The sequence below is a fragment of the Phalangium opilio genome, unplaced genomic scaffold, assembly GCF_054372755.1.
Source record: "Phalangium opilio isolate 3A_F unplaced genomic scaffold, DU_Popi_V2 ptg000079l_1, whole genome shotgun sequence".
NCBI lineage: Eukaryota > Metazoa > Arthropoda > Arachnida > Opiliones > Phalangiidae > Phalangium > Phalangium opilio.
The window spans coordinates 8,771,539-8,798,221 of NW_028324187.1; the positions used below are offsets into that span (position 1 = coordinate 8,771,539).

The window sequence follows — 26,683 nt, forward strand, 5'->3', positions numbered from 1 at the left end:
CTATAGAATAAATAAAATGAAATAAATGTTTGTCGATTTAATGAATCTCATTTTTATTGCTTTTCTTGTCAATAAAGTTACAGGCATACATATGATCATTAATAAATCACTTTAGCACTGTTAAAGGCAGCGCGTCGAGGGGCTATTCACTAATGAAACTTTTCTTATATTGCTGGTTTTTATTGATGCTTTTAAGAATGATAGGGATTCATTGGTGATTTAAAATGGATGGGATTAATGGTTGCGTCTGGATTACGAGTAATTACCGAGGGGCTACTCACTAAAAACTCGTTAGTGATTTTAAACGAGATTGGGATTATGGGTTACATGGGGGCTACGGGTTATTGTTCGTATTCACACATTTGCCGCTAGGGGCGCTGTATACGTAGTTACGTATTTACTGACATCTAAAACTTGAAAAAATTCTGCTAGACTTTCGTGTAAGCAATACATATAGTTCATAAATTGCCGCTAGGGGCGCTGTATACGTAGTTACGTATTTTCTGACATCTAAAACATGCTGTAAGATTTGCCGCTAGGGTGCGCTGTCTTTAAAATGTGATAGGCCTATTTTAATTAGCGCCTACGTCACTCTTCGTAGGCCAGAATTTACTATAAAACTCGGACACCACTTGTCCAGTCTTCTTTTCTCTCTGCACCGGCGACCAGTCAACATCGTTCCCTGATCAGCTCCTCGTAATCCGGACTTTCAAGACCAATATTGGATGGAAAGCCACGTTTTACGCCGATGTTGCCGCCATTGAACGCCCATTGGAACGTTGAAATCAACGCGAAAGGTTATGCCTAGTTCGGTATGTGTGTTCAAGTCTTTCAATAATCCAAAGCCATCCAGCTAGCATTTTATTATTTTATTTAATCGTAGAGTTTAAATTATTTAGGTAGGGTTAATTGTTAGTTAATTATGTTTATTTATTGAAAATTAAGTACAATTTGAGGAAATTTCCAAACACGAGGTCAGTGAGCCAAGGCTTAATTTAGAACATCTTAAATCAAGAACTTGGGCCTAAATTACGGGAAATTAAATTCTTTAAGTATTTTAAATAATAAAAATAGAATTTTTGCAAATTAGGTCTCATTTAACGGCGCGAAACAATCTAAATTAAATCTCATTTATGATGTAAGGGCGTGAGATTAAGTTGCATTAGGCTAAACCTTTAAGAATATTTTACCCGGGCCTCGGCCTAATCTTCAAGCTTTAACTTTACGCCGTCACTTTAAATTTGAATTAAATTAATGAGGGTATTTTTGAATTATTACGCGCAAATTAGAGATTCTAAAATTTCACTCATTGTGGCATATAATTATTTTAGATAAGTTAAATAGTTTAAATGAAACAGCCAGGGTTAATGGGGTTAGTAAATGGACTTAATTTGCAGTAAATAGTAATCATTTAATTTTAAAATGAACGGCGACCGCGAGGTTAAGGCTTGAGATTTCTATTTATGGGAATATTTAGTTTTTTTCTTCTTAAATTTCCGTAGATTATTTTGTTAGGACCTTAAAGTAGCCCTTTAATTACTATTTTGTTAGGACCTTAAAGTAGCCCTTTAATTATTATTTGGCAAGGACTTAAATAGAATTTTAAAATCTCACTAAATATTATGGGAATATTATGCTTCAATGTTTTTCTTATATTATTTTAATCTAAGGTATTTTTTTCCGTTAGTTATTTTGTTAGGACCTTAATCTAAAGTATTTTTTTCCGTTAGTTATCATTTTGTTAGGAAGTAGCCCTTTAGTTATAATTTGGCAATAGCTTAATATTAGTGAGATATTTAAATTCTATTTACGGGAATATTTTACATAGTTTTTTCTAAGGTATTCTTTCCGCAAACTGATATTTTCTTAGAACCCCTTTAATTCTTATTAGGCAAAGGCTTAATATTTGTTATTAATATATTTTCATTTTTAGATTCGAATGATTTTCCTGGATATCGTGTTGCTGGTCATTCAGAGACGTTTCCTGGTAGATGACTTCGACGTTCAAGTTACTTGGAAGTCCATCCGCTGTTAGAGGCACTCATTCCAGATGACATCTTCCTTGGATTCGCTATACAAGCTGATTTAAACCTAGAAGAATTCATTTTTTTTTAATATTACACTTGCAACTACTTAACTTTTTTTGAGCGTTATACTTCAATTTACGTAACACTTTAATTATTTTTTTGTTGAAAATTTTTGTAAACACCTATTTTTCATCTTTTTCTTGAATAAATTTTGCCTTAAACCCCTTTATTTATTTTCTTTGATTATAATTTCGATAAGATGGAAGGTTCAATTTTTTTTCGCTTCAAACAGCCTACATTTTGGGGTCCCTTTTTTAGGCTTTTTCAAGCTTATTAATTGAAACAAAAGGGCCAAAAAAAAGGAAACATTTGGGAAAAAAATTCGTAAATATTGGTAAAAAAGGGGCCCAAAAATACTACCCTACAAAAGGGCCAAAAAAAAGGAAACATTTGGGAAAAAAATTCGTAAATATTGGTAAAAAAGAGGGTAGTATTTTTGGGCCCAAGTCCAGCCCTTAAAAAATTGAAACCAAACCCAATATCGAAACTAAATCATGAAAACAAATAACGTGACCCAAGAAAAAAATTTTTTATTTAGAAAAAACAATTGAGGTGTTTACAAAAATTTTCAACAAAAAAATATTTAAAGCCTTCCGTAAATTAAAAATTGACCGAGTTAAATAAAATGAGGTAGTCACCAAGAAAATTTACGAATAAAATTAAATTAATCAGTTGAAAGTCTTCACGGTAATTCTCCAGATCAGCTTGATGGCCTTGTGTTTCGCAAATTCATGACAGACGCCATCTGGAATGAGGATCTTTAACAGCGGATGAACTCCCAAGTCTATCGAATGTTCAAATCGTCTACCAGGAAACGTCTCTGAATGACCAGCAACAGAATATCCAAGAAAATAATTCCCGTCTAAAATAGAAATAGATTAATAACAAATATTAAAACACTGCCTACTTAGAATTGCAACTTTAAAGGGGCTCACCGGCGCTGTTGGGGGGAGAGCACCCTTAGTTCAGGGGGTAAGCAATTTGCTAACCAACAGTTTGACCCCCCTTCACCCCACCAGGTCCGGCAAGGCCCTTCAAGCCTAACAAATTTGGTTTATTTATCTTTAATTTAAAATAATTAGCTAGACTGAATTTGTGATAAATAATAATTAACTAACAATTAACTCTGGCTGTTTCATTAAAACTACTTAATTTATTAAAATAATAATAAACTATTTATTATTAAAAGGCTTACACTTGCTGCGCATTAAGAAGTTTGTTCATTCCAACATGGCGTCGCTTGATTCCAAAAGAGCATTCAATGGCGGAAAAGAGCTCTAGATTCTGGATGGATTCCTTGACGGCAAAGATCAAAATGGCTGACCGGCGACGAAAGGGGCCTTTCTTTGTTTTAAACGACTTCAAAATTCATAATCAAGTGATTTTCCAAGAGCAGAGAAGTAAACAATCTTCACTCCACGATGCCGATCAATGAAAGGAAAGAACTTTCCGCTTCTTCAGAACAGAAAGCAGACGATACAAATTGTTGTAAATTCAAAGATGGAGTAGTTTAATTGGAGCGAGAAGGAAAGTTCCTTTATATTTAGTTACAATATATCTCCGTAAATATTGCTCCATGGTGGCAGATTGCAGGAGGATCGTCGTCTGCTTTTAAGGGGAAACTTTTTGTTCTGGAGAGTGAAGACTGAAGACTGGAGTAGTCTACTGGAGAGTGGAGACTGGAGTAGTCGAATCGTCTACTCCAGTCTCCTCTTCACTCTCCAGAACCATAGCCCACTCGATCCGTGCTCCCGGACGCTGCCTTGCTCGCGAGCAGCTTGCGTCTTGACGCGCGTGATCGAGTGGGCTATGCCAGAACAAAAAGTCTCTCCAAAAAAGCAGACGACACAAGTTGATAAAAGAAAGTTCAACCATGGAGTAATGCCGTTTTCCATTGGCATTTTCCATGGAGTAGTTTAATTGGAGCGAGAAGGAAAGTTCCTTTATATTTTCTTGCAATATATCTCCGTAAATATTGCTCCATGGTACTCCAATTAAACTACTCCATGGAAAATGTCATTACTCCATGGTTGAATTTACAACAATTTGTATCGTCTGCTTTCTGTTCTGAAGAAGCCGAAAGTTCCTTCTTTTCATTGATCGGCATCGTGGAGTGAAGATTGTTTACTTCTCTGCTCTTGGAAAATCACTTGATTATGAATTTTGAAGTCGTTTAAAACAAAGAAAGGCCCCTTTCGTCGCCGGTCAGCCATTTTGATCTTTGCCGTCAAGGAATCCATCCAGAATCTAGAGCTCTTTTCCGCCATTGAATGCTCTTTTGGAATCAAGCGACGCCATGTTGGAATGAACAAACTTCTTAATGCGCAGCAAGTGTAAGCGTTTTAATAATAAATAGTTTATTATTATTTTAATAAATTAAGTAGTTTTAATGAAACAGCCAGAGTTAATTGTTAGTTAATTATTATTTATCACAAATTCAGTCTAGCTAATTATTTTAAATTAAAGATAAATAAACCAAATTTGTTAGGCTTGAAGGGCCTTGCCGGACCTGGTGTGGTGAAGGGGGGTCAAACTGTTGGTTAGCAAATTGCTTACCCCCTGAACTAAGGGTGCTCTCCCCCCCAACAGCGCCGGTGAGCCCCTTTAAAGTTGCAATTCTAAGTAGGCAGTGTTTTAATATTTGTTATTAATCTATTTCTATTTTAGACGGGAATTATTTTCTTGGATATTCTGTTGCTGGTCATTCAGAGACGTTTCCTGGTAGACGATTTGAACATTCGATAGACTTGGGAGTTCATCCGCTGTTAAAGATCCTCATTCCAGATGGCGTCTGTCATGAATTTGCGAAACACAAGGCCATCAAGCTGATCTGGAGAATTACCGTGAAGACTTTCAACTGATTAATTTAATTTTATTCGTAAATTTTCTCGGTGACTACCTCATTTTATTTAACTCGGTCAATTTTTAATTTACGGAAGGCTTTAAATATTTTTTTGTTGAAAATTTTTGTAAACACCTCAATTGTTTTTTCTAAATAAAAATTTTTTTTCTTGGGTCACGTTATTTGTTTTCATGATTTAGTTTCGATATTGCTTTTGGTTTCAATTTTTTAAGGGCTGGACTTAGGGTAGTATTTTTGGGCCCCTTTTTTACCAATTTTTACGAATTTTTTTCCCAAATTTTTCCTTTTTTTTGGCCCTTTTGTTTCAATTAATAAGCTTGAAAAAGCCTAAAAAAGGGACCCCAAAATGTAGGCTGTTTGAAGCGAAAAAAAATTGAACCTTCCATCTTATCGAAATTATAATCAAAGAAAATAAATAAAGGGGTTTAAGGCAAAATTTATTCAAGAAAAAGATGAAAAATAGGTGTTTACAAAAATTTTCAACAAAAAAATAATTAAAGTGTTACGTAAATTGAAGTTTAACGCTCAAAAAAAGTTAAGTAGTTGCAAGTGTAATATTAAAAAAAAATGAATTCTTCTAGGTTTAAATCAGCTTGTATAGCGAATCCAAGTAAGATGTCATCTGGAATGAGTGCCTCTAACAGCGGATGGACTTCCAAGTAACTTGAACGTCGAAGTCATCTACCAGGAAACGTCTCTGAATGACCAGCAACACGATATCCAGGAAAATCATTCGAATCTAAAAATGAAAATATATTAATAACAAATATTAAGCCTTTGCCTAATAAGAATTAAAGGGGTTCTAAGAAAATATCAGTTTGCGGAAAGAATACCTTAGAAAAAACTATGTAAAATATTCCCGTAAATAGAATTTAAATATCTCACTAATATTAAGCTATTGCCAAATTATAACTAAAGGGCTACTTCCTAACAAAATGATAACTAACGGAAAAAAATACTTTAGATTAAGGTCCTAACAAAATAACTAACGGAAAAAAATACCTTAGATTAAAATAATATAAGAAAAACATTGAAGCATAATATTCCCATAATATTTAGTGAGATTTTAAAATTCTATTTAAGTCCTTGCCAAATAATAATTAAAGGGCTACTTTAAGGTCCTAACAAAATAGTAATTAAAGGGCTACTTTAAGGTCCTAACAAAATAATCTACGGAAATTTAAGAAGAAAAAAACTAAATATTCCCATAAATAGAAATCTCAAGCCTTAACCTCGCGGTCGCCGTTCATTTTAAAATTAAATGATTACTATTTACTGCAAATTAAGTCCATTTACTAACCCCATTAACCCTGGCTGTTTCATTTAAACTATTTAACTTATCTAAAATAATTATATGCCACAATGAGTGAAATTTTAGAATCTCTAATTTGCGCGTAATAATTCAAAAATACCCTCATTAATTTAATTCAAATTTAAAGTGACGGCGTAAAGTTAAAGCTTGAAGATTAGGCCGAGGCCCGGGTAAAATATTCTTAAAGGTTTAGCCTAATGCAACTTAATCTCACGCCCTTACATCATAAATGAGATTTAATTTAGATTGTTTCGCGCCGTTAAATGAGACCTAATTTGCAAAAATTCTATTTTTATTATTTAAAATACTTAAAGAATTTAATTTCCCGTAATTTAGGCCCAAGTTCTTGATTTAAGATGTTCTAAATTAAGCCTTGGCTCACTGACCTCGTGTTTGGAAATTTCCTCAAATTGTACTTAATTTTCAATAAATAAACATAATTAACTAACAATTAACCCTACCTAAATAATTTAAACTCTACGATTAAATAAAATAATAAAATGCTAGCTGGATGGCTTTGGATTATTGAAAGACTTGAACACACATACCGAACTAGGCATAACCTTTCGCGTTGATTTCAACGTTCCAATGGGCGTTCAATGGCGGCAACATCGGCGTAAAACGTGGCTTTCCATCCAATATTGGCCTTGAAAGTCCGATTACGAGGAGCTAATAATAACCCGTAGCCCCTATGTAACCCATAATCCCAATTTCGTTTAAAATCACTAACGAGTTTTTAGTGAGTAGCCCCTCGGTAATTACTCGTAATCCAGACGCAACCATTAATCCCATCCATTTTAAATCACCAATGAATCCCTATCCTTTTTAAAAGCATCAATAAAAATCAGAAATACAAGAAAATTTTCATTAGTGAATAGCCCCTCGACGCAGGCCTTTAACAGTGCTAAAGTGATTTATTTATGATAATATGTATGCGTGTAACTTTATTGAAAAGAAAAGAAATAAAAATGACATTCATTAAATCGACAAACATTTATTTCATTTTATTTATTCTATAGTACATTCATAAAGCATAAACAAAAGTATATAGATATAAAAACAAAAAGTACGCATCGTTGAAAGTCGCTCTCGCTGTGCAATACGAGTGGCCCTCCATTATCCCATAAGAGTGTCGACCCCCTCTTTCGTATGATTACCTTCCCGACCGTGGCACAGGAAACAAGCCGGGAATAGGCTCATAATATAGCATCAATGAAAATCGCAAATGAAAGAAAATATTCATTAGTGAATAGCCCCTCGACCCTCTACCTTTAACAGTACTAAAATGATTACGCGTAACCCTTAAGTCTAAAATCTAAATACTTTTGAAAGTGACCAATGAAAATCTCCATTGAACGAAAATCATCATTTGTGAATAGCCCCTCGAAGAGCTGCATTTTACAATGCTCGGTATCCTCTACAAACCTTAATCCCAATCCGGTTTAATATCGGCAGTGAGTAGCCCCTCGATTATTAATTATGTTAAATTCTCGCTAATGTCGTTCACTCGAACTGTAAGTCTCTAGCATTAAGAAGGATAGGTAGGCCTAGCGTCATACTTACGGAACATAAACTTATATCATAAGTCTATTAAGTAAGGTCCCCACATAATAGACTTAAGCAAGTAGTCCACTTAGCCTTGCGTAACCGTATCGTTACCGTTTTAAGTTCGTAAATCATCCGAAATAGGGCGCCCATTACTTAAGTCCGAAAGCGTCGTTTAAGAAACGCTATCAGATGGCGTTCTGTACGTATTTGGATAAGTGACGTTACGTTAACGGTACGGTTTCACAAGGCTTAGTGGACTACTTGCTTTATGCTTATATAAACCTATAAACAAATTAATAAGTAAAGTAAAGACACAACTACTTTTATTTGACAGACAAAGATTTATTCAACATTTAACAGACATTAATATTCTAAAAATCTTTAAACATGAACGATTGTTTTTTTTTCATTCTACTTTTTAATATATCAATTTTCTTTACAATATAATTGATCTTATAGGTAACTATTATTTAAGTTTTTTATTATAATTGGCACGTAATAATTAATAACAAAGTTTCCGCGCTAAGTTACATTGAATAAAACTGGGTAGCTGCCGAAGATTGCATCTCAATCTGACCGAGTTTAAACTGCAATCTTTGCAACCATTTCAAAAAGGTCGTGGTAATCGCGGTCGCTTCTTCGCGCGTTTGAATCGGGGGTTGCCAATTCAAACAGGTTTGCAAACGAACTTGCAAATGTCCCGGAAGCTATAATAAATAAATTAAAAAAACATTTGCAAATACAAACAAAATATACACCACTCATTTCTTTACCTGTCCGTGGTAACTATAAAGAACGGGAGTCCACATTGGCAATAACTATTAGAAATAATAATAATAACTATTATCAGAAGGGGATAATAGGAGAAGGATGACACTCTATATGATCCTCTCTATGCTTTAGTTATGTAACATGATTCTTCCCAGGCGAGGGAATTACCCTTTTTCTTTGTGGTGGTACACTTCTCTCCAAGAGAAGTATTATATACTTCTGTTATTATAAGAAATTACTAATAAAACAACTTACCCTAGCTAATACTGTCGAATTACACTCCATTAACGCCTCCATAAGACTTAGAAAATGTAAACTAACCATTTCTGCTAACTAAAATAAAATTAACCACCAAAACCATTATTATTATTATTATTATTATTATTATTATTTAAGATAACTTCTCTTCAGGATATTCCAAGTATTTACTTACGACTTTCGAATGACAAACGAGTTGCAAAATCGCTGGAGTAATTTTGGCCCAAAAATCGGTTAAGGTAAGACAACATTGATGATTTTGTTCGCTACCTGGAGGGTTAAGTACAACCATATGCTCGCAATACATCGTCCATAATTGGCAAAGAATAAAAGCGTGAAATAAAGAGGACATGTGAAGTACCGACGCCTATAATAACACGTACCCCAAATTAGGCTCAAGTTTTAAGTTTTTTTAATTTAATTTAATATACTTTGGATTGTTCGGCGAAACCGGCTAGAATAACTTGAATGTGCTCGGCAATATGAGCGTTGGCTTCCAAGGGAATTGGTTGGCACACTGAATTGGCGGCGTTGTGAAGCAGGGCGCTATGTTGTAAGGCCCCCAACAGAAGCCAAGAGAGTAATCGAATGTGGGCTACACATTCTATAAATTCTTTTGGTCTACGACGCCCCAATTTAATTACTTCCCAGTTAATTAATCAATTAATAAATAATTAATTAGGATTAGACTAACCCTTGCTGGAGAGCGGTAGGCGGATGATAAAGCCACGGTAAATATTTACCGATAGCGCGATTGTCTCGACCATTACCTTTGGTTATTTCCAAAGATAAATATTGGGCCATACCCGCTTTGAGATGGGCCCCTAATGTCTCTTCATTCAGACGACTGAGCGTCCCGTGAAAATTACTTTTAACTTTACTTAGAGTATGGACATCAGCCACGAATTCTAAAGCGTCATTAAGGTTTTGACGCATGCAATCGCTGGCTCCCGTGTTAAACTATATCATCATGGACCAATTAACCGGAAATCGCGTCAGGATCGTCTACAAATACTTACCATGTTTTGATTCTCGGGAGAGGCGTTTAAACCTTCCACAATGACTGAAGGTACTAAAGTCCCACCGGCGTCTTGAAGCACAAACTGCACCAATACAAGTACAGTTTCATCGGGAATTAAGGACTTGAACTTCAGCATTTGAAGAAGTTCGTAAATGGCGGTACGCGTCAAAGTTAACTTGTCCCGTTCCCGGCCAAATCCACGATTACATAAATGACAAATTTCCAGTAATTGTTGGTATTGAATTGGAGAGAATTGTAAGCAATGACTCAGTATTTTTGTAAACGGATCCAGAATTGACTAAAATCCGTTAGAAGAACATATTGAAATGATTTCATCATAACGGTATAATACGGCCATAAGTTCATAAGATATGTTCCATAAGTTTGTCACTGGTTACAAACTAGAGCTTGCAGGGTCGGATTAAGCAATTTTGCACCCAGGGGCCGAGATAATGCGCACCCCCTTAAGTTGAAAAAAAAAAAGGAACAGCAAATGTTGCTAAGTTTAACTAAAGGTGCCCCCAACAAGCTTTGCGCCCGTGGGCCAGTGCCCCCTCGCCCCCCCCCTTGGGAGCTTGTCATGAAGCGACCTACGTAGGTCATAGATTCTGGGTAAAGTGACGCCTGGTGAGGCCCTGTCAAAGGCTTAGTAATGCAGACTAAATAGGACATAGATGAAAGTCCTGCAAAATTAACCACCACCGAGTGTAGTATACTACAATTATCGCTTGTCGTTCACTCGAACTAGTTATCTCGATCTGTAAGTCTCTCAGTAGTATTACGAAGTATAGGTATTGGTCATACTTATGGGACATAACTTATAAACTTATGATGGGCTAATTACTTTGCAGGAAAAAATGGCGGGCATTTTCAGTACGCATATCATAATTTTCAATAAGGCATTCAAATCGCATTGCCCCGGAACTAGCATCAGTAACAATTTCCGCAAGAAAATATCCAATTGCGCGACAAAAGCGCTCCAGGAAGGACTATTACTCTCCAATGGTAAACACTCCAAATAAGTCGCTACATTCTCCGTTACCAAAAAAATGGTTTCGTTCGACAAGTGCTTTCTTTCGTTTAAGTTCTAAAATTGCCACGATATTTGAACGGTGTGTTATTTATTAACAATTAATAAATGTAACAACACACCTCAAACAAAAGCATCAGAGGCGAAACTTGATTCAATTCGGGAAAATCCGCCAACGCGACGGAAATTGTTTTGAAAAATTCACTGTCGACAGAGTGCGAATGGAAAAGTTGAACGAAAATTCCATTCGGTGTTAATTGGTGCAAGACGCAACGTAAAAATTGCCGTGCAACGCTTCCGGCTCCCCCAGGAAGGTATATATTACTTCAATACAAAATCCTCACCGTCATTGACCAACTCAGACGCAAAAATGGACGGAAGAAGTACTTACCTGTCGCATTGCCAAGGGTACGAAGTTGCCGAAGCAATTCTGGCAACGGCTCTTAGCATTTCGGGCAATAATGGAGCTGCCAAAGTTGGTTCTCTATGAACGAAAGTGGATAAAACGACAATACACAATCCGAGTTCTTCGTCACTGTATTCCTCCATTATTGCCCCGCAATCATTGCAATGTTCTAATACTTGATCTTCCAAGCAACGGGCGCTGGAAGACTGACTAGTACTGGATCTTTTTGACATTCCCATGACGCTACCGCTGCTCGAAAGGACCTCGCTTTTCCTCCCTCTTCTACGGAATACACCACAAAATTAGCCCATCCGTTTTCCTATAGGCCTAGACTCCCGTGGGTAGTCACTTACCGCGTTGTCCCTGTCCTTACATCCAAAGTTTTTTGAATTTCCGCCCCTCCAATTCCAGATTTTCGTTGTCTTCGTTGCCGGTAATGCAATCTACCTTTCAAATCGTCCAATCCTCCCGAATCCGACGCGATTTGTCCATCCTCTTCGTCTTTGTCGTCGATAACGTCATTTTTATCGCTTATGGGCTCGGTATTCAACTCCTCGCTTAATTTCCCTTCCAAAGGAAGATGGCTATTTTTAATGACTACTTCTTCGCCGTACAAAATTTCAATATCTCTCCGATCTTCAATTGCCTTTGTAGTCGCTTCACTCTTTTCATCTTTGGCAGTCGCCGCCGCTACACTTTCCAATTTCTTCTCCGTTTCCGGTAAAGGTTTGGTTTTTTCATCCTCCGTCTTCATATTACGTTTCTCCTTGGACGTATCGCTGGACGTAGTTGAGGCGGAGAACGGGTCTCCGATATCCGAGTCCGTAATACTGGCAAGTGCCATTCTGGGTTGCAATGGCGGGACTTCAACGGCCACGACAAATTTCCCGGGTTTCGATGACGCATACTGAAAATTACTGGATGTAATTGGAAAATCCGAAATATTGAAGCTTTTGGACGTTGACTGAGACGCCACGGAACTTTGCGCCGAAAGTGGTTCTTTAGTAAGAGACTCCTTCTCCGTCGACGAATCATCTTTGGCCTTCTCGCTCTGTACCGAATCAATCTTCTCCAATACTTTAACGCTTTCGGTTAAAACGCGTATCTCTTCTTGTCTGGCCACCTTATGAAGTGACCTGGCGGGTGAACTCTTTTTCTGGGACGTTGAATCGGATTCCTTTCTTACGGGCAACGGTCCAACGGGTAACAATCGTTCTAGAGCGGGTATTTCCATCTGACTCGAAGTAGACCCGGAGTAACTTTTCATCGTTTGAACGGCTTTACTGACTTCCGCGTACTCCTTTTCCTTTCTGGTCGTGGTCGAATCAGAGTCTCGAGCTCCGGCCTCGCTACTAGCGGTGGTTTGGGATACATTCGAGCTCTCGGCGCTTAGCAGTTTGTGACTAGTGCTGGTGGAAGAGCCGCCTGAAGGATGTTTAGTCTTGCCGTACAAACCTTTCTTGGAGTCCTTCCTTCGCGGACCAATGGGTAAAAGTCTCTCTGGGATAGGTTTCGTTAATCCCTCGTGACTAGCGATTTGCGTCCCGGTACTTAGTTTTCCAGACATTCCCGATACGTTACTGGCCACTGAGAAAACGTCTCTTCTCGGAGCTACTGGCGATTCTGTTTTGGTCGTACTTTTAACTTCGTAACTTTGAGTTCTTCCGACTTTAGACTTGAGTGACCCGACGTCCAAGGCGCCCATTCTTTGAAGTTTGGGGGATCGTGGTGAAACTGGACTTCTACTACTTCCATCTTTCTTATCTAAGGCGCCTTTCGAAGGACCACCAATGGAAAGAGATAGATTTTGTTTAGACGACGATGGTGGTGGGAAAATAAACTTGGTTGGTGACTCGGTACTTTTATTATCTTTCGTAACGTCAGCTTTCTTGGAGACGTATCGCTGCGTAACGGTGCTTTGGCAGCTGAAGAGACCACCGCTGCTTCCAGTACCACCAAACTTTGAAGTAGGTGCGGGTATCTCACAAAATTGTTGGTCTCCTGGAGAAAATGGCGATCCCCCACAACTAGACGTGCTGGAATTTTGTTGGTAATCCTTAGGAGGCGCGGGTGGTAACCTGAATGCGCCTTTGGTGGTGGTGCCACTTTCGGTGGTAATCGTTAATCTGTCTCCTTCCATTTCGACCAAAGTTGAATCGGTTTTCTCTTCTTTTCTGGACAAAGTGACTGACAACAGGTTAACGTAATTCTTGTAATGTTTCGATTGATCTTCTTCTTCGTCAGTTTCGCTGGCGATAGCGAAAACGGGTTCGCAAGTGGAGGTACGCGAATTTTTAGAGTCAAAAACGTCCAAATCCATCATTAATTCGTCACTTCTCTCTTCATCTTCGCCTCCGATGTCCCCACCACCGTAAGAAGCTCGGAAAGACATCAATTGGTCTTTCATAAAACCTTCCACTCTCTTTTCTTTTTCGACCACGACGGTAGCCACGCCGGACACGTTTTCAGAGTGGTCTATAACGGTCAACCCTCGACCGTCATCAACAACTTGTACGCTTTCTTTCACCAAACGAATGCAAGCCTGTTCCGGCGCAATAGATAAAAGCGTCTCCAATTCGCCAACAGATTCCGATTTATCAGCGTCGGAACTTTCAGACTTGGGACTTTCGGGGATGGCTTCCAGTTCGGGCTCTTCTTCATTATCGCTCGAGTAGCTAAATTCCGCTAATTTACGAGCTTTTAATTGGGCCATTTCTTTCGGTGTCCTTTGATAATGCTCCTGAACCGTTACCGAGTGTGTAATTAAAAAAATATACACTTTAAAACTTACCTCGCAGTAACAACAAACAATATTACATGAACCGTTCAATTTCTATTTAATTACGCTGCACATTCAGTTATTTCAACATGCCTTTCATAAAACGGGTCTTAATAGACCATTTCGATGACATATTTAAGTGGGAGAGACACGGGCCTAAAACTCTGCCTTCCATCTAGCTTTTTGGCGCCTGCGCAGTACTCTTTTTGTATGCAGAGACGGATGGCAATGTATTAACCCCTTGTACGTCCCGATACTAAGGGTTGCCTACGTCGAAAAGGTCTATTCAATCTAAACGCCAAAAGTAAGCCTCGTATCACGTGACGAAACCACGCCGCAATTAATAATAATAATAAGAATAATCTAGCTTTATGGCGCGTCCATAGTAACCTGTTGGCTATAATATATTTCAATGCAATCAACTATTATCATTTAACCTCAGCAACTTTTGAGGCAAACTTTACGCAAAAGGGGTTGAACTTTGAACCCAGGTTTCCCACCCTGTGCCACAGTCCGGGATCGAACCCGAGACCCTCCTGATATGAGGCAAAAGTGCTAACCACTACACCACCCCATACTACCAACAAAATTTCGTCGATAAAGAATCAAAAACTCAAAATCATAAATCATACAAAAAATATAAAACAATACAAAACTTAATCATTTAAAAACTCAAAAATATAAAACATTACAAAACTTAATCATTTACAAAATCAAAAACTTAAAATGATAAATCATACAAAAAATATAAAACATTACAAAACTTATTGAACAGAATAAAAGTTCGGACGGCAGTACAGCTGCAATCACGCAGTAATACGCAACAACAATGAGACTTGCTGAAAATTACCTCGTTGTCTTTCGAAAGGCTCTTTGGGAAAAAAAGTCTCGAGTCTGCAGTTGAATCTCCGATGATAAACTTGAATTCATTGGTAGAGAAGACCGATTCAGAAGGAGGCGTATGCCTTTCTTGAATATTTTCAAGGTCCACCGAAGCTGTACTCAAATCTTAATACAGACGCCGAAAATTAAATTAAGACTTAAACAAACCTTACAAAAACCACAACGCGTTAAGAAAGATATACCACGTGATCTAGAAGGTACTGGGCTTAGCAAAGGCTCTGGCAAATGTTTACATCGGTGACACTGGGCTTCTAACGTGTTTAAGACAATATGAATAAGCATTTGAATTTGTCGTGACATTGGTGGCGTTGTATATTGATACTACGTGAAATAAATGCGGAAATTACGATAAATTTGTGCAAAATATAGTTTTGTCAGGGATCAGGGATTCAGGGTTAAAAAATATAGGCTAAGCCTTTTTCAGGGTAAAAATAACAAAAGGTTCACGTCTAAACCTTTGTCAGGGTTAAATTAACATAAAGTTAATGGCTAAGTCTTTGTCAGGGTTAAAATAACAAAAGGCAACGGCTAATCCTAGCCAGGGTTTAAAATGGCAATGCTAAGTAGAGTTAAACTACCTTATAGAGAATAACCAGAACAGCGACAAGCCAAGAATGCCTAACGTGCGAGGTCAACAACCATAAGGAATAGGTTGGCGACTGATGCTCGTGAATGAACCGTTGAGGGGATGGACAGTAAATTAAAACTGGCAGAAAAATACTCTGTAGTATATTCCCCATGTTGAAATTGTAATCCAAAACCTGGTGTCAAAAATGATGTAAGTAATCCTCAACCTACAACAAATACCTACCCAATTACAACAATGACTAACTTTAGACATCATAACCATAAAAGCGTTAAAAACGGGTGAGGCCCTGAGTTTGAAGGGTGAAATTAAGAAGACCTTTTCAGCGGGACTGAAACCGAGCAGAATATTTAAGTGTCGCAGCACAATGTGCTGATTTCGACCCATTGTTTTCTCTTCCGTAGGATGGGACAGATCGGGTCGCGAAAGAAATTGCATCAGCAGGAAAATAAGCAAATGAAGTGTGTCCCGATCGTGGTCTTCCATATCCATAACGCGTTGAATAATATGAACGAATTGGGTCTCTTCTTGCGCCAATTCGCGCAAGTGGCCATCTAAACACAACAATAGCGCGCGCCATACATATTCACGATGCCACCGCAAAGGCTTAGGGAAGAGCGCCAGTGACTTACCTGGAAAGAAACTATTGGGGAAATGCTGCATAGAAGGACCACCGCTAAATAACCCGGCGCTTAATTTCGAGCTCTTTCTTTTCAAAACGGGGGCCGAGGATTGACGACTATATATCTTTTCTTTGTCTAGCTTATCTGCCTTGGAAATCATTCCACCTGGGGCGGACATGGCCCTTTTGTAAGGCCATTTAGTTCCGAAACTCGCAGCCAATGATCTCGAACTATGAGTTAACGATAGAGCTTCGTGAGCTCGAGTTAATTTCTTTTGAAATACTTCACTGTGAAGATTGCTGTTTTTTAAATCTAGTGAACAGTAATGAAGAATGAGGTAACTAAGTCCCCCATTAGTCTACCCACGGACCGTACCTCTAGTTACGGATATCTCGCCTATTTTCTCTAAATTTATTTGGGCTTCTACAAAGAGGGTATCAAATCTATTGAGAAAAAAATCCCAAGTTAGAAAACGTCTATTACTCAAATGATTATAAAGTTGGTAAATAGTTTGTAAAATCATTGGTCGATCTATGATCACCATGTCAAATTGTATTTCAAGACACCAGACTAATAGCTAAAAAATAGAACAAATTTAATTTAAATAAATTCCACACAATTAAGTATTAGTTTACGACCACCCCTACTTTAAGCGAAGATGCCTTAATATTCTCAAGATTTAGCAAGGCTCTCTGGGCTACAGTTGATTTTATGTCGTCTAAGCAACGAACTAAGTAGCAGAAAGCATTTGCTAGAGACATTTGTAAGAGTGGGCTGTTCTTGACCGTAGATGAGTCGACGAAATGGGCTATCATAGTGACTCGTTCCACTAATGTAGATCAGTTTTAAAATTAGTTTTACCGCAATTTATAATTTTAATCAAGTTAGACTAAAGGCCTCTTCAGACGATACAACTTTTTGACTCATTTAGACGAGTCAACTTGAGTTGAGTAAACTTATTGGGTCGTGTGAGCAGAAGTTGAACAATGTCGAACCACAAAATAAAAACACAACCTTTGACCCATCTAATAATTGAGTCAAAAGTTGTATCGTCTGAGCCGGCCTTAAGTTACCGGCAATATATCTAGCTCTCCAATTTTCGTTATGAAAATCTCTTTCAACCACTTTCCAAAACATATCGGACCCGCAAGGTAAGGTAATGCAATGTAATAACAATGGAACGCAAAGTTGGGAAATTTGGGAGAATTCAGCTTGTAATAGTTCCCACAAGCTACGAAATGGGACGTAAATATCTAGGCCTAATTTGTGGCGAGGGCGCGTCATGGGGCATTTTGTACTCACTTAGTGACGAGGAGATTTTCTTGACACCAAATTAAGAAACCACGGTGTTCCCTAGCGGCTTTATTGAGTACTTCAGCGTGAAGACATTTCAGCTTCAGTAACAGCAGCATATGGTATAAGACATCGGCGTCTTTACGCACACTTAGCTCATTCAGCAAACAATAAATCAGTTGCAATTGAATGGGTAATTCTTCAATGGTAAATTTGAATTTTCCTTGAGAAGTATGCCAAAAGTCCGAGTCATCCTTGGTTTGGTTTACGGCGTGGTCGTTCTCGTCAACTAAGGTAGCGGAAGCCACGGTGCATTTCGCAACGGCAACGTCATCTTCCGTCAAAGTAACGGCCCGAGCAAACGCAGTAACCACCTGTTCAGTGGGCATTGCGGCTGCCATATCCATTTGACTATCGAATTCTTTCACCGTCGCTGTTAATACTTGTGGCAATTTTTTCTCCTCGGGTTCAACTACCGAAGTTTCCGCTTCCCCTCCTGCTCCTCCTCGAGAAAGGGAAGCGAACTCTTGCAAGGGAACGCAAATACCCTGCGAAGCAAATTCGCTAGACAGCTTTTGCGCTAATGGACCGTGTTTACTGGTAATTGTAGCTGGTGGCGGGGTTGGTGTTGCTTTAGGGGGTATTGAGTGAGAGCGTTCCTCGGTGCTGGTATGTTTTAGTGGTGACGAATGAAGTGGTTTAATGTGAGGAGAATCGGTGGGAATCTTGAGCAAGAAACTTAATTAGTATAAGTCTACAGTCATCCACTCATTCATTTAAAATCTTTTACATCGGCCATTGTCACTTCCATAGCCGGACAAAAATATTCCATGATAGCGAATGCCAATTGATACCATATGGCGCACATTTCGCAAAATAAGCAATTATTTCCCTCATTGGTCCCTTCAGCGTCGCACGTGTGAACTCCTACCCAAGGAGCTTTAATCATGTCACGTAACATCGTCATGACTTCTTGAGCCTCTTTTTGAGTTATTCCTTTATGAGCATTGACTTCCTGTAGCTCAACCTAACAAACCCAAGATTACTTCCCCCAAATCTCTCCTTGAAACGACTAACGAACTAACTTGTTTCACGAGAATATCTAACATTAGAATGTAACAAGTGATATTCAACTCGGCATCAATGGGAGTATTTCCGGAAGTACCGGACGCTTGTTTTTTCAAGTGGTTATCGGTGCCTGATTCCGCGCTACCAGCAGAAACTCCAGCACCACCACCAATACCACCACTTTCGGAAGGTTTATCGAAACTTTTCTTAGATCCGGTCGCTTCCGAAGCGGCGATTGTCGACTTAATACCGGAGAAAAACATCCCAAACAGCAATGGTAATGGAACTGGAACCTCGAGTAACGTTAAAGTCTACGTCGAGTGAGGCGTTTGTCAGTTAAAACGTCTCTAACATTGGCAAAAAAATAGATCCCTACAAGGAGGATGTATGAAAGGGGAGACTAATTCTAAATAGGGAGTAGGTAAATAAAACGAGACGTTGGTAAAAGCGCGTGTTGTTGGAAACGAGAGATACTCAAATTATAAACAAGCTAGAGAAAGGAGGCTTGAACGCATGCGCGAGAATGAACGCTCTCTAGCCGTGAGGGGCCAGCGGTAACCATGGTAACCCGGTAACGGCACAGTACCGTTTTAGGAACGGGGGGGTAGGAAGACTACGTGCATTTTGTCTGACTCCCGAGTCTTGTCTCCCTCTTCTACATTCTCCTTGATATCCCAATAGCTCTTACTTGCAGCCAATTTAGAGCTTGTTCTTGGGTCGAAGCTGACGAGTTTTCAAATCGGATGCTCAAGAAATGATACATTTGTTTGATATTGAAGCCTAGAGGACTCAAATCGGGATCCAGGACTTTACTAAGCAAAATTTTCATTTCAGCTAGATCTTCCTCACTCAATTCGTTACGAAAACTTTCCATCCAAAAGGGGAATATATGATCCCAGATCTGAACATAGGCTTAAACATTTTCACATTTTTTCCCCCAAATATTTCAATCCCAAGTTATTTACATCGTGTGTTATGATATCATATGGAACCAAGCACAAAAGACGCTTGAAACCTTCTCGTATTTGATTTGTTTGCGAAGGCCACAAGTCCCTAACGAAAAACGAAACTAGTACCACGTGTCGCGTAAAATTTCAAAACATTTCTACCAGTGACCGCCAACTTGGGAATAGTCAGCGGGATGCGGAACCAAGCACGACACAATTACTTCAAAATGAGTTCTAACAATATCCATTAACCATCCATGAATGTACTTAAGAAAAATAGACAAATTTTAACAGATGTAAAAAACTAAAAGAATCATGTGACGTATCACACTGATTAAAATACCTCTGATTTCAATCTCTCTAAAGAGTTACCTGACTGATCTGGGGGTCAAAGTAAAGATAGATAAATTAATTAAACTATTCTATCACAATTAAAAATGATTACGCGATTGAGATACCGTCAGGTAGGCATGCCGTGTAATGAAACCACTGGAAGAGCATGCTTAAGAGACGACCCAAAGTTTCCTAAACGCGTGGACAGAGGAAATACGTTTTCTTTTATTATCCCTTTAACCATAAGTTTATAAGATATGTTCACCATAAGTTTGCCACTGGTTACAAACTTGATCTTGTCACAAATGAAGTGACGTAGGTCATATATTCGAGGTAAAGCGACGCCTGGTGATTGGGGCGCTGTCAAAGGCTTAGTAATGCAGACTAAATAGGAACTAACCACCGAGTATAGTACTTCAATTCTCGAACTAGTTATCTCGAGCTGTAAGTCTCTCAGTAGCATTACGAAGCGTAGGTAGTGTCATACTTATGGAAGGAACATATCACTAATAAACTTATGCGGCATCGACGTACAATTGGAGTGTCGCTCGTAGGTGTACAAAGCGTAACAGTCATCCAAATTCCAAATCGACTCAAAAGTTGTCTTTCTTCGACAGTATCAGTTTCGGGTCCTTCGTCTCCTAAAAGGCCCATACGGCTATGACGTTCGGAGCTATCTTTTGTGGATTTTTCCTGGTTAGGTTCCGCTTCGCGAAGCAAACTAACAATGGCTTCAATCATAAATGATTGTTGTTCAGGATCCATAGTCCAGGGGCTGGGAATTTTAGAATGCGCGATATGTTTGGCGCCACCAACTCCGTGATGTTGAACGTTGCATTGATGACAAAAACGGATCGGTTTGAATCCGTTCAAACTGGCGCATTCGATAGCGAAGCAAGTGGTGACGGCTTTCTTTTCCGTAGATTTACAATTCTATTTGTAGGTTTAATTAAGGTCATAGTCCCATAAACTTGATTGCAGTGCCGGATTACCCACTAGGCACTATAGGCACGTGCCTAGGGGCCCTTAAGCTCATGGGGGTCCCAACGGTCTGCCTAAAGATCTCAGCTGTCTTATTGCAACGGGCCCCCGAACGCCTAGTGCCTAGAGGCCCTGGAGCTCATGGGGGCCACGATGGTTAGCCTAAAGCTCTCAGTTGTCTTATCGCAGTGGGCCCCCGAGGGTATTGATCCGGCACTGCTTGATTGACAAGACTGGACAGAAAAACTCAAAAACCCAGCGCACCTTATATTCGCAATACAGAGATATCTCTTGCATAGGTTGAAGAATGGGAGTTAAGTTATCAATGTGATACTCCCTTTGAATTTGACCAGCGCAATCTTCGCATACGTATAAGGGAGGGGGATGTTCCCCCGAGCTTATGGCGACTGAATGATCCAAACACATCTAAAAAGTTTACCCCCCGTCAACAAAGTTCTCTTCACCAAACCAACACAGACATTGTTCACACCGTAAGTTCATAAGATATGTTCCATAAGTTTGTCACTGGTAACTTAGAAACTGGAGCTTGTCATGAAGTGAGTGAGGTAGGTCATAGATTCGAGGTAAAGCGACGCCTGGTGACTGCAATGCAGACTAAATAGGACCTAGATGGAACTTGGTCCTGCAAAATTAACCACCAACGAGTGTAGCCAATCAATTCTCGAACTAGTTATCTCGAGCTGCAAGTCTCTCAGTAGCATTACGAAGTGTCATACTTATGGAACATATCACTTATAAACTTATGTTTTTAATACCTTGATAGCGTCATTATTTGTGGGATTTAAACAATTATCTCTTTGACAAATGAGTGGTTTCCAACCTAACGGTATACCGATGTTTAAAAGAAATAAAGAGAAGAAAAGTTGACAAAGGAAACCTTATAATAGAAAAATAGTGTCGTAGCATATTTTAAAATTACCAGAGTATAAGGGTCCTATAGAAGTGGAACGTGTACGTACGAGATTGAAACGCAGGGAATTTTGTGCAATAAGAGGGGACAAATGTATATGGGGATATAATAATGCAGTGCAATTAACAGAAATTTTAAAATTTTACAGATGCAAATGAAATAAAAATAAAATACATCATCATGCGTATTTATAGTCTAGGCTATACTATCCTATCTGTTCAACAAAACTTAAAATGTCTGCACTACAATTTCACTGTGAAAGATGTGCACTTATAACTATCTTTTAATGAACCTACTATGATTACTAATTGTAGGATTCTTTTTGAACAACATTTGTAGTTCAAACTCACCGCTATGACTGGCTATCATAGCTTTACGGTCTGCTAAAGTCGGGTTTAAAGTTGGCCAATAGTGAAACAGTAATTCAACCGCTGGTTTTCTAGCTTTCGCGGTCCCGTGCGCGATAACGCATAATAAATCTTTAACTATATCTTGTTTCAAAGCCATAAGACATTCCAAGAGTTGACAATGATGTTCTGAACATATAAACAGTAAGTTACGTTTTTTCAACAAGAAGCGAAATCTAGTTTACTAGGGAGAACGTATAAATTCGCCCCACATTTCTAGCTTTATCTCCAGTCCAAACGTATATAGGTCCGGAGTTATCCCCGCCGCCTCTAAATTACAACCAGCATGCATCTCATTGGTTCTTGAAAACTCACGTCAGCGCGACGCGAATGACGGGAAAATTATTTGTATTTTCCGACTGAGGAGAGGAGAGGCGAAATAGCCCGGCCTCCTTTTACGTCCCCCCTTGCATTTTGAAAGGGGGACTGCAGGGACTATGGCGCGCGAATACTTGGGCATCTTATACTTTCTCCCTAGTAAACTAGATATCCCTTCTTGGTTTGTTTTTTTTTGCCAGTTTAAACGTTCAAAACCGCGTACCAGGATTATCTGTATACTGAAATATCATCATAATGACTGCGGCTACTGACATATTGGCGTAGTTTTGATTCTCGTGGTCTGTCACCCCGAGATTGATGGCAGTACTAGAGGAGCTTACTGCAAGATGGGTTTTAACCATTTAATACTACATTACAAACAAATCCCCCTAAGTTCTTATCAGCGTACCAATAGTGAATGGTAGCAAATGATTGCAAATTATCTCCATAATGTCTTTATGTAATGAGTTTGGAAATTGCGCCATTGAAGAGGCGGCAATATAAGGTAAAGTATCCATATATTCGTGTTCCAAAAATGGAACTAAACACATTAGTGTTTGAAGTATAGTTTGCCCCAAAACTACATGATCAGAACAACAATTCTTAGATTTTAAGGCAGGTTATATTCCCTTTAAAGCAAATATCGGCTCTTGTGGCGGCCCAAACATGCTGGCTTCCATTTTACACACCAACCAATTTTCCCCCGTCAAACGCAGTATCCAATCAGAACTCGTTAACGTCAAGGGCGTACCTAAATAGGCTTAGCACTCCAGATAACTCCAGCCACCTAGTGGCATTTTTATAAACTAACCCTCAGCGCCGAGAGCCCGACACTCGCTTTAAAGAAACTAGCAAGAGAGTACTACAAACACCATTTCCTCTCCTGCTAGTCCCTTATGTTTATATTTTCCTTACTATGGGCTCCATATTGAACAAGTGAAACTGAATCAACAAGGTCAACGACAACGTGATAAAGAGCTTTATAATCTAAACTCGGAAATAGGGAGATCCTTGAATGATCTTTCTCCACGGTTCTCATGATTTCCAGGGGGATACTTTTAACATCTTTAAGAACGCTATCCGAGACACGAAAGGGGGGGGGGGGGTGTGAATTTTCTAACCGACAATTGTAATTACTACATTTTCCAGATATCAAATACCTCAATAAAGTTTGATTAAAATACTTTAAAGTATTAGCCACATCAATACCGGATGGGAGGGGTAAAATGTTATGTTGTACTCTATGATGGTAATCTTGAAGGTTACGAATTTTGGCAGCGACTTGGGGGTTAATTATTGAATAAATTATTACCTACCCCACAATATTATTTAACAACCGTTAGACTTACAAGCTGCGGCTCTGGTTCCCATGATTATTTAGTAAGTTTCTTAAATTCCCACGATTCTGTTCCGTTATTTATTGCGAAATTCAGCAATTACGCGCTAAGCCTTTGCTTGTCATTTTTTTCAATCAAATTCGACAGTGTTAAATAACCACCGTTAAATTAATGTTAGTTTATTATTACGATTATACAATATTTAAGATATTATTTGAATAAAGAGGTCAATTATTGTATATAGAGGATAAGTAAGAGAAAAGACAAATTGAAGGCAAAAAATTGCTGCCTGGCAAAAATGCAGGCAGCAATGGCCATAATAATGTTTATTTTGAGGCATCCAATAGGGAACATAATTTACCACGATCAATATTCTAACCCAGATTTAAGGGGCGGGTACTTTAAACGACCTTTGACCTCAAGATAAGTTCTTCACGTACCTATAAGAGTGGCGGGAAGCTTTAATTGCTGCTTAGTAATTAACAATTAACATATTAAACCGCCTGGACGTTTTTAAAAAGCCAAGAATCATGGAGCAGTGTAGCAACGAACACATTAACGCGGATTTAATAAAACCGAAACCTCAAAAGAAAATTGTTGTCATTACGGATAATCTAGACCCGTGGTACGATGCTAAAACAAACTGGTTAAATATAAATGCATTTAATAAAGAACCGTTGCAAAGACGGGACACTTCAACAATCGACACTGACGCTGTCCATCTCAAAGAAATTCTAGAAAAGGTGTTTTTAACGAATTTGAAATCCATTGATAGTGATGAGAGCTTTATGGGTACAAACATTAACGGGTATTTCATGCAACATCTCTTAATCGCGCATGAAATGTATTGCAACCTTTGTTTTAAGAATAATTGCACGTTGGAATTACCCGAACACCCTGATAGCGACAACCCTCCCTTGTGTAGTAATAACGACAAAGGAACGCAAACTGCAACTAAAATTGCCACGAGAAATATCTCTGCTAAGAAATTAAAACCAAGGAGAAAACTTTTAACATCTATCTCTAGAAATAGATTAGCGAAAACGTTATCGAAAACTAGAACAATTGTTGAACGTAAGATTCCAGTTAAGTTGACAAGAAGTGTCGTAAGAAACTTAAGGAGTGCGCGTGAAAAGGTGTCCTCTGATACTGAGGACAAGAATATTGATGACATTGATGGTGTAAATGATACCAATAACAACAATCAAGACATCGAACCATCTGAGAACGATTTTCAAGACAACGTCGATTCACCTGAAAGCACACCAGTGAACACCGATGACGAAGTAACTGATGGCGAACAGAAAACAAATTCGGGAAAAAGGTTCGTGGGTAATTGCAATTAAATCGACGTAGATTACCAGGCTAATTCTTAATTTCTATTCATTCACAATCCCAAACAGGTACGAATTCAAATGCAAGTTGTGCGATAAGGCCTACTCCAGACCGGGTGTACTTAAAGTCCACGTGGACACTCGTCACATGGGTAAAAAATTCAAATGCGAAATATGCAAACGCGAATACACTCAAGCGGCATCTCTTCGTTACCACATGGTGGTACACACCGAGGGCCCCGTACATTGTTCAGAATGCAACAAAAGCTTTATGACGGCGCAGAATTTAAAATACCACCTGAAAAATTACCACGCCCCCAAAAAGGAAGTCTACAAGTGTCATATTTGCGAAAACGTCTTCAGTTCCAAATTATCGCTGAAGAATCACGCTGTCGTTCATACCGAAGAGAAAAAATTTGTCTGCGAGCAATGTGGCAAGGCGTTCAAAAGGTAATAAATAATTCGAGGTAGATTCGAGTACATAACATAAGCTTATCTATGTCCTATCTTATTCTAAGGAAAAACGGGTTAACATCGCATCTGGTCATCCATACGGGCGAAAAGGCGTATTCCTGCGACATCTGTCAAGCCACATTCCTTCACAGTTCCTTAGTTTACAAGCACAAGAAGAAAAAACACGGTGAAAGGGACCAATTATGCAATATATGCGGCAAAAACTTTTTCACAGTTGAACTTCTAAACCGACACACTAGAACTCATTCGGAAGAACCACATTTCAAGTGCCGGGAGTGCGGTAAAGCTTACAGATCCGAAACGGCCTACAGAGTTCATTTGAACACTCATAAGGGAATTCTACCCAAACCTCAGAGTAGGCGACCCAGAAAGAAACCACAACCTCACACTTCAGACGTGGATAAAAACAAACAGACATTAACGGACGCCAATGTGGAATCTTGTATGTTTTCCGAGGCGGAACAAGTAGCGGCGGTTGTTATTTCAACCGAACGCGAAGCAAATACTAGTGCGGTTCGACCACAACCTTTCCAACCACATCCCGCTCACCCATCCTATGTTCATTATGATTACGAGGACTACAGATATTTTTGAATCATTGTATTATTTTTGTAAATAAAAACAGATAAAATATGTTTCATATATCTTGTATGAATTATTTTATTTCTTAAGTAGGAACAGTACGTCTTTATTTATTAGTATCAGGTGACCAACAAACAGTAAACAACAACAGCCAATACGGGACAAACTTTGAAAGTTATCCCGAGTCTTTCCAGGCTTCAAACGTAGACGATATATTTAACCAGGAATAGATTTAATTTTAGAAGTAGGAATGGAGAACAGAGTAATCTGGGCGCGCGTGAAATTTGCAGACCCCCTTCCACGGACGGAGGGGGGAATGAAAGAAGAGGCGGGGGGTCATATCGACAGAGGTAAAAAGGAATTACGTATTTTTCGCCGTCCCCGTTAGCAACGTCATCAAAACGTAGTTTAAGTGAACTACCCAATAAGATAATTTAAACTTTTCGTTACGTGTTGGAGGGAGGGGCTCTATATTTAAAGTCGATGCATAG

At 38.8% G+C, this 26,683-nt stretch overlaps 2 protein-coding genes and 2 long non-coding RNA genes across 8 annotated transcripts; 2 read left to right on the forward strand and 2 right to left on the reverse strand.

The window, feature by feature from the left end:
• Positions 1-909: 909 nt before the first annotated feature.
• Positions 910-3,653, reverse strand: LOC149654715 (uncharacterized). 2 transcript variants are annotated; one of them, XR_016370719.1, is made up of 4 exons: positions 3,639-3,653; positions 3,283-3,542; positions 2,726-2,949; positions 910-2,091 (listed from the first exon to the last, which is right to left on the reverse strand). It is a non-coding gene; the product is annotated as an uncharacterized LOC149654715 (long non-coding RNA). The 2 variants fall into 2 exon arrangements; XR_016370718.1 differs by lacking the exon at positions 3,639-3,653 and having other exon boundaries at positions 3,283-3,547.
• Positions 3,654-4,147: 494 nt separating this feature from the next.
• On the forward strand, positions 4,148-6,717 carry LOC149654716 (uncharacterized). Its single transcript, XR_016370717.1, has 3 exons — positions 4,148-4,420; positions 4,755-4,978; positions 5,532-6,717. It is a non-coding gene; the product is annotated as an uncharacterized LOC149654716 (long non-coding RNA).
• Positions 6,718-8,129: 1,412 nt separating this feature from the next.
• Positions 8,130-24,342, reverse strand: unc79 (UNC-79 domain-containing protein). Of its 4 annotated transcripts, XM_089846321.1 has the most exons (37): positions 23,815-24,342; positions 23,626-23,746; positions 23,381-23,541; positions 22,875-23,045; positions 22,689-22,805; positions 22,091-22,276; positions 21,750-21,764; positions 21,586-21,650; positions 21,074-21,235; positions 20,363-20,761; positions 19,954-20,020; positions 19,839-19,876; positions 19,658-19,761; positions 19,514-19,601; positions 19,237-19,449; positions 18,566-18,859; positions 18,271-18,507; positions 17,490-18,205; positions 17,261-17,418; positions 16,835-17,016; positions 16,563-16,764; positions 16,197-16,499; positions 15,811-16,118; positions 15,557-15,739; positions 15,161-15,299; positions 14,926-15,083; positions 11,650-14,036; positions 11,282-11,578; positions 11,013-11,214; positions 10,705-10,947; positions 9,859-10,158; positions 9,534-9,799; positions 9,271-9,460; positions 9,015-9,206; positions 8,837-8,914; positions 8,584-8,628; positions 8,130-8,517 (listed from the first exon to the last, which is right to left on the reverse strand). In XM_089846321.1, exons 1-37 carry the CDS (start codon positions 23,834-23,836, stop codon positions 8,338-8,340), a joined length of 9,189 nt encoding a protein of 3,062 aa, XP_089702447.1. In that variant the 5' UTR covers positions 23,837-24,342; the 3' UTR covers positions 8,130-8,337. The 4 variants fall into 4 exon arrangements, with proteins under 4 accessions (XP_089702447.1, XP_089702448.1, XP_089702449.1 ...); XM_089846322.1 differs by lacking the exon at positions 21,750-21,764; XM_089846323.1 differs by lacking the exons at positions 19,839-19,876; positions 19,954-20,020.
• LOC149654718 (uncharacterized) lies at positions 23,680-26,259 on the forward strand. Its single transcript, XM_089846326.1, has 4 exons — positions 23,680-23,845; positions 24,324-25,126; positions 25,206-25,586; positions 25,655-26,259. Exons 2-4 carry the CDS (start codon positions 24,333-24,335, stop codon positions 26,202-26,204), a joined length of 1,725 nt encoding a protein of 574 aa, XP_089702452.1. The 5' UTR covers positions 23,680-23,845; positions 24,324-24,332; the 3' UTR covers positions 26,205-26,259.
• Positions 26,260-26,683: the final 424 nt, after the last annotated feature.